An 8,174-nucleotide genomic window follows, 5' to 3' on the forward strand; every position below is an offset into this window, starting at 1 on the left:
GGTATTGGAGCTCCTATGTGATCTTGGGCCTCTTCCCTTCTTGTTCAGGGCTCTAAACCCTGCCTAAAACAAAACAAAACAAAACAAAAAAACCTAACTAAAAACCCATTTCTAAAGCACTCTCACATCTACTATCTAATATTCAAGAAACATTCAAACAATCTTAGGAAATAGGGAACACTGGAAGCAGTGTATCTTTTTTTTTTTTTTTTAACAGATGAAGAAATCAAGGCACAGGAAATTGCCTTTTTACAATTATAAAATGCTTTTTCACCCAGGAAACTTATTGAAGACCGTTCATCTGCTTTTCATGTGTCCCATACTGCAAAAATAAATTGGGAAGAAATCAGTTACAAGAGCCTGAAAACCGATTTAGAGAAATATTTGGCACCAATACAACAGTAAATGCAAGTCCCATGCTGTTGTTTTCTTAATGATTCAAAATCTTTCATTCTCCTAAACTGAACAGTCTCACTGAGAATCTTGAGGCTAACTGCCAGGAATAAGTTATATGTAGTTCTCTTTAAGAAAAAAAAAAGAGAGTTGCTAATGGAAATGCTGACAAATCCATTCACAGTGGAGGGCTAATGGCTAAAATGAAAAAATATACACAAAGATTATAGTAATAAAATACATATTTTAAGTACCTTCCAAAAGTTCAAGGCTTCTGAAAGCTCACAATAATAGACTACCCAGTCTTTATGGCATTTGATTTTATCTCACAAATGGACTTTAGCCGAGGGAATACCATTGTACCTTATTTCTTCTACTCTCACCCAGTTTTTTCTCCTTTTGATTTTATTAAATGAGTTTGTTGTCTTTTAGCAGAAATGACCAATCGTCTTGATAGGAGGTAGTCAGTTGCATTTATTGACACTGAAGATTGGGTGCCATTTAAGTAGGAAAAGCTTAAGGCAAAATCAAGAGAGTTGCTTATGTACCAAAGACTAGTCACCAATTCTGAAGCTGTGCGCTGGGCTCAAAAAAAAAAAAAAAGCATGTAATGGTAGTTCTGTCCCATTAAGAAGAAGAATTATACATTGTGGTATACAAGGCCATTCCAGGGTAATAACCCGGCCATCTTTCATAACAATAGTAAAAATTTACATTTTTATCTAGATTTATACTTTACCAAAAAAAACTTTCAGCAACACACTACATATCACCAAGGGGTAAATAATGCCTGTATTATTCTCCCCAAAAGTAGATGAGCAAATTAAGGCTGAGAAGAGTAAAGTCACTTTCCCAAAGTCACCTAGGTAATACTATGTCTTCTGACTAAAAATTCATTGCTCATTCCATATCACCATGCTGTCCTTAGATCTAAGGGGAGGCTGGTATGAGACAGGAAGAAAAGAGGTCCCCAACCTGCACAAATCATAGAAGGTGAAATGGGATCATTGGTTTGCATTTTTATTGGCAGTATCCTATGGAGGGAGAGTTCTGCTTTGTCATTTACTAGCTGTGGTACTGGGGCAAATTATTTAATTTATCTTTTTTTTTTTTTTTTTCACTGATGAATACAGGAAAGATTTCTTTTATATTCTTGCAAGATAGGGTGCTGAGGTTAGTAGACACACTTTTGAAACTCCAAAGGCAGCATTTTATTTCCCATCCTGAAGCATAAGTCTCTCCTCTGATTCCCCATTAATTGGATGTTATAGAAGTTACACAATATATAACTATCAGTGTTATCATCTGGAGAGAGCCATCTGCACCCGGTAGCTCTTGCATATATGGCATCTTGGGATAGAAAAAAAAAGGATCCAGTATAATGGGAATGAGTTTTCAACTACTGTTTCTAAGGATATTCCCTTCATTGGGTCTGTCGGCTTTAATAGGCTGAAGATAGATTTTTTTTTCAATTGTAAGGCTGATTTTTATTTTCTTCAACATCATTGTCCCTTTCCAATTAAGCTATTTCCATTATAGGTACCCATTTCAAGTACCCATCCCAGCCTTTTTCTTTTTGTGCTTTCTTTGTCTTTCCTTATTAGATTGTAAGTTCCTTGAGGACAAGAATTGTCTTTTTTTTTTCTTTTAAAATTATATCCCCAGTGCCTGGTATATAGTACCTGCTTAATAAATATTAGTTAACTCTCCATTGTAACAAAAGGAAATAATTAACTAAAACAAACATTTCATCCATATTCAACAATGCATGCAGAATTCTATATTTGTGGGTCATCATTTCTCTGTTGAGAGAAGGGAAATATGTTTCATCTGAAAATGACTTTTTTCTTAAACATGATATTTTATACATTTATCTATATCTTTTTGCATGTGTATATATCTAACTATATCTACTTACATAGATATAAATCTACACACGTACACAAACATATGCATACACCTATATATAGTTTACTTTGGTTTTATCTCACCTTCATTTCCTTTTTTGGAATTTATTACAATTTCATTAACATGAAAATCAATTTTAACATAAAATGTAACACATAGATATTTGTTACAGAAAAACCGTATTAATATGTTGAATAGTGTTTTGGTTTAAAGTTTTTCAAACTTTAACACCATATCATCTTTGATGACACTGCCATTTGCAATTCTTTTTTTCTTTTATTTATCTGTCCTTCCCATTATCTCCCCTTCCCCATTGTTCAACAACATTGAGCAAATAAATCTGCCTCTCCAATAAAGATCAATAGAAACAAATATGGTCCACAAAACAATTTTCCAGTGATCACACTAGAAAATGTCTATCTCTTCACTTTAAGTTTATCTTCTCTCTGGCAGGAGGTGAGTGCCAGGTTTCATGAAGGTAATATTTTTAAGGAACTTTTTTTCTGCTTTGGGACCATAACATCTTGCCCCAAATCAGCAAATCCCCAGGTCCCAAAAAATAGAAGACGAATCCAGCCTGAATCTATAGTTTAGCCAGGGAAATTGACCATTTTGCTCAAAATGTTTGATTGTCACATCGATTAAAAAAGGGAAGAAAAAATTTCTAGAGTACCTATTATGTACCAAGGACCGTGCTAAGTGCTTTTACCAATACCGTCTCATTTAATCCTCACAACAATAGTTGTTATTATCATTCCTATTATTATTTGAGGAAACTGAGGCCAAAGTTAAGTGACTTATTTAGGGTCACACAACTACTACATATTGGAGGCTGTGTTTGAACTCAGGTCTTCCTATATGAAGTAGACCATTATTTAAAAAGGAAGCATTTGAAAGTGGCTGAAATAAGAAGGAGAATGTTCCTCTTGGCTTAGTAATCAAGAGGCAAAAGGCAGGGTGTCTAAGCCTACTACTCTCTTCATGGACTACCTACTATGTTACCATGGGCAAGTAACTTAGTCTCTTTGTATCAATTTCCTCATCTGAAAAATGGGAATGACAATACTTGTAGCATCACTTAAAGCACTGAATAAAAGTTGTGGCATGTGGTACTGTGGCTAGAGGATAAAAGCGTATTCGATACAGTTTTATGGCATTTTCAGGGAGTAAGATATTCTAGTTCATCAAATATTCTGGCTACTATCATGTGTTTGATTTTCAACATAACACAGTGAACTACAACCTACACTAATATAATTTAATCTTTATGGGATGATTTAAAAGGCACTTTCATATCAGTTATGTCTAGGAAAGCCAGTTAGACCTCTAGTTAATATATTTCTGTAAAATCTGTTTTTATAATAGTAAGGAATGGATTAAATATGGTAGAAGAGGTTTGTTAATGTATTGATCTGGATCATAGAAATCAAAGCTTGTTCTCTTATCATGGAATGAGGACCTAAGATAAATTAATCTGCAGACAGTGTTCAATTCCTAATATAACATTGTAATTCAGTCCAATTCAATATAATTCAATTCAATAAATACTTATTAAGCAGTGAAATCTGGGCTAGTTGTAAACACAAAGATGCACATCCCCAATAACAAAACAATCCCATCTCTAATTTGAGGCCATATTTTCTGAATATGGCCCATTGGAGAAGCCCCACTCTCCAAGCCAAACAACAAGAATCATCTAACATGAAGCTTTTTTCTTTTCCACCCTACCCTCCAGACCACAGTTTTATTAAGGGATGTTCCCAATAGGACCTAAAATCTCCTGTTGTAGGGGTTTTTTTTCTTTCCACAAATTTGGGATGGAATGTTCTACCAGAAGTTATTTTAAGCATGGGTCTTCTGATTTGGAAAATACAAAAAGAGGAAGGTAAAATATTAAGCAAATGGTGTGGGAAAGAGAATAAGAGAGCAAGAGAGTAAGTCCATAACTGAGTGAATACATATTATATATAATACTAATATATAATAATATAATATAATATAATATAATATAATATAATATAATATAATATAATATAATTAATATAATATAATATAATTAATATAATATAATATAACATAACATAACATAACATAACATAACATAATATAATATAATATAATATAATATAATATAATATAATATAATATAATATAATATAATATAATATAATATAATATGTAGTACTAAGTTCCTTAAAGAGGGAGAGAGGAGTATAATTGGGCGTGGGGAAGAGAATAGACTGGAGGAATGGAGGCAGTACTGTGGGAAATGAGCCAGAGTCTGGACTAGAAGGCAAGACCTGAGTGAAACTATAAAAGAAACTAGAGATTTTCTGAGGTAGGAGCAAAGAGGAAGGGCATTCCAGAAATGAGGGACTGTTTGTGCAAAGGTATGGGAGGTGGGAGATAATTGTTGCATACAAAAAACAGTTACTGGATATTTAAGTCCCACTATGGATTTTGGGCTGAAGAAATACTGGTACTTTGGATCAATTTGCCACATTTAATATAATATCATCTTGCTATATATATTAATATTTCACCCTACCTAAATCTTACTTTAATAATCTTAAGTAGATAGAATATAATGAATTCAATGGAAGAGTCCATTGCCCTACAATGAGTGTGCCCTCATACTCATGCTCTTGGTTTCTCTTCATTAAGAAAAGACAATTTCTCTAGAACTGAGTTCTAAGCTCAATGAGTCCCATAACAAGTATCTTTTTTTCAAATTTCTTTTCAGAAACAGATGTTCCAAGAACGTAGTGGACGGATGCTCCAGGCATTATCCCCAAGGCAGAGTCCGACCAGCAGCCCGACGAGGGGTCGGTCTCCTTCCCGTTCCCCCTCTCCCACTTTCCCATGGCTCCCAAACAAAACCTCTCCGCCTTCTTCTCCCAAAGCAGCCTCAGCCTCCATCAGCAGCATGAGTGAGGGGGATGAGGATGAGAAGTAATGCAATGATTGTTGGCGAACTGGATCCAAGAACCGCAGGGAGGGATGAGTGGACCTTGCACACAGAGGGATAGGGAGGGTGGGGGGTCAAGAGTGACTGAAGGCAAGTGTCTGAAGCAAGCACCTTTGAGATGGAAGGGTCAAGGTGAGACCTGGAACTCTAACGGGAGGAGTCTCAGTAATGTCTCTGTGCCCTCTTGTTTCTACACCATCCTCAGGCACATGCTCAGCATGAAGTTTGCCAGTTGCAACTCAAGACTGATGGAACTGAACCAACGGTCACTATCTGTATTTTATCACTATTGTGGGAGACAGAGAGAACCAGGAAGAATTTGCACTGAATAGAGCTATTTTCTGCTTCTGGGTTTTTATGTTTGGTTTTTTGGTTTTTTTTGAGCTTACCCAAACTTAATGAACAGCCTACTAAGAAGATCAGTGTTTCCTTTCACCCACCACTCTAGGCTATGCTTGGATTTCCTTGGGTGCCCTAATAGACCCAAGATTTACTAGAATGAGGTGTTCCACCATGATGGCAAGATCCTTCAGAGGGATTCAAGGAATAGGAAAAAGAAAAAAGTTCAAGTGAACTAGTTCAAATATTCACTATCTTCAAGGAGACCCGACCTTGTAGAAGTGTCAACTCTTTTCCTGAATATGGCCCACTCTCCAAGCCAAGCAACAAGGGTCATCTAGCATGAAGCTTTTTTTTTTTCCCACCCCACCCTCCAGATCAGTTTTATTAAGGGATGTTCCCAATAGGACCTAAAACCTCCTGTTGTAGTTTTTTGTTTTTGTTTTTTTTTTTTTTTTCTTTCTACAAGTTTGGGATGGAATACCAGAAATTACTTTCAGCATGGTTCTTCTGGTTTGGAAAATACAAAGGGGAAGTTAAAATATTAAGCAAAAAAAAAAAAGTGACTTTGATCTGATCAAATCTGATTTTCTTAGATACTGAAAAACTCCTGGAGTAATTCCTTAAGGAAAGTCATTAGTTCATCTACAATGCCTTGTTCAAAGAGAGGCTGCCTTCCTCCCTAACTGATCAGGTATCCTGATAGACCTCAAGAGAAATTGTGCTCTCCTTGGGCACAGTGCACAAATCAGGGTCTGGGGGTTTGTATGACCTGTTCTATGTATGCACCATATACACCCTCTGGGTGTATCCCATATGCAATATGAATATTGAGTTATGTGTATTTTATAAGCTGTTCCTCTCACGCTTTCTACCCTGCCCATTAGACCCAGCTTGACTCCTTGGGACGAAATCCTTCGACTTATTGAGTCCAGTTCTTCACTGGCAGAACCAGAAGGTCCTTTGCTATTTTGAGGCAGAGAAAATGGCTCTGTCCTTCAAAGAAATGTCCTTAACATTTCTGAGTGGAAGGAACAAAGGACATAGTTTTTCCGTGGCAACTCTTTGGGATTGCAGTTGTGATCTTAATATAGATAATTCAGGTGCTGGTGCAGTAATATCCAGATAGGGAGTCATTCTTTGTTCTCCTGTTCTATCCTCTCCTTGGCAGTGGCCATTTGTGGGGTATGCCTTCTGAAACAATTCTCCGTGTCCTTTCTCCCACATAGTGCTGTTAAGGAAGCTACTGCTTCCTAAAGACTGATGCCTGGGAAAATGTTTGGTAGAAACAGGCTGAGCTTGCTGACTGCCTCTATAAAATGGGCTAATTATTTATAGAGACTAAACTGGCACGTAAGGCAATGTTCTGCACCAGCAATTTTGTCCAGGGCCCTTATGCTGGAGCTGCAGTCATGAGGATCAATCCTCCAAGACGCTGGAAAGGTGACAGGATGCCCTCCCTGCTGCAACGGGTACCTCTCTGCCCTCCTGGAGAGAAGTGAGATGGAAAACAAAATTATAGGCCCCCCCAAGTGGAATCCTTAAACTACGGAGGCCTGCTTAGTCGGCCCAGCACTGTGCCAGGTTAGTGGGCATCGTACACTCAGCCTCGCTAAGGAGTGGGCTTGGTGAGAAATCCCCATTTGTGGATCAGGGCAAGGAAAAAAATCACAGGGGCCAAGGACTCCCCATGCTCCATCTCCCTCGTGTTCCACAGGGGCTTTCACAATCAAGGCAAAGGGGCCAGTCCTACCTGCTCTTTTAGCTTGTATAAAGCCTCAGTCAGAGAAAAGGGGTAGATAACTGCAAGAAAAGGAAAGGAAAATGGGGAAATGGAAACAGAGGAAAAAAAACTGGCTGTGGGAAGGAGCATATACTTAGGGCTCCAAGGGCTATGGGGTAGTTCCTTTTTCAGATAAGCTGCCTTACAATGTGTTCTTTTTCCTATTTTAGTACTAAAATTTTGGTTTTAGACATGAAAAAGTTTTAATATCTAACAATATCCTGGGAGGGGTTCAAGAGAGATCAGATTATTTCTTGGTTCTGTTTTCAAGCAAATGTGTTATAACCACACTATTATGGTTAAGTGACCATTGACAGATGTGGTGCAAGCTATGATTGCCACTTGTGTGGGAAACAGCAGCTACATGGAAGGGGATAACTGAAAGGTAAGGGATAACTGAAAGAGAAATCATTATATTTGGAGTCAGGTGGTTGAATCTCGGCCCCATAACCTTCCTGAATGACCTTGAACAAATTATTTATTCCATCAGGGTCTCAGTTTGCCTGTTAAGTAAATGATTTTATCGTCCTTTCTGATCCTAAAACTATAAAGACCCTTTGCTTACCCACATATTGCCTTTTTCATTCTAACACTCCTGGGGATGGAAGGGTGCAGGTTCAGGAAGGAGGATTCTAATCCTTTGGCTTAGTCATCCCCCAGCTAACTCAAGCTCTCAGGGCTGGTTTGCACAGGACCACTGTTTTCTGAGTCAGGGTTTGCTTGGAGTGCCTGATCTTATCCTACCTTAGAATAAGGACGAGCAAAGAATGGGTGGCGTGGGAG

The 8,174-nt window shown here is 37.6% G+C and overlaps 1 protein-coding gene across 6 annotated transcripts in view; it reads left to right on the plus strand.

Annotated features, from left to right (window-relative positions):
- The window catches only part of PCYT1B (phosphate cytidylyltransferase 1B, choline), a 116,526-nt gene extending 108,567 nt beyond the window's left edge, over window positions 1–7,959 (plus strand). For all 6 annotated transcript variants that reach the window (XM_074300895.1, XM_074300898.1, XM_074300896.1 and 3 more), the window contains one exon: window positions 5,045–7,959. In XM_074300895.1, coding sequence (XP_074156996.1) covers window positions 5,045–5,257 — 213 coding nt within the window. In that variant the 3' untranslated portion in view covers window positions 5,258–7,959. The remainder of the gene's footprint in view (window positions 1–5,044) is intronic.
- The last annotated feature ends 215 nt before the right edge of the window (window positions 7,960–8,174 follow it).

This window comes from Sminthopsis crassicaudata, chromosome 3 (assembly GCF_048593235.1).
Source record: "Sminthopsis crassicaudata isolate SCR6 chromosome 3, ASM4859323v1, whole genome shotgun sequence".
Lineage (NCBI taxonomy): Eukaryota > Metazoa > Chordata > Mammalia > Dasyuromorphia > Dasyuridae > Sminthopsis > Sminthopsis crassicaudata.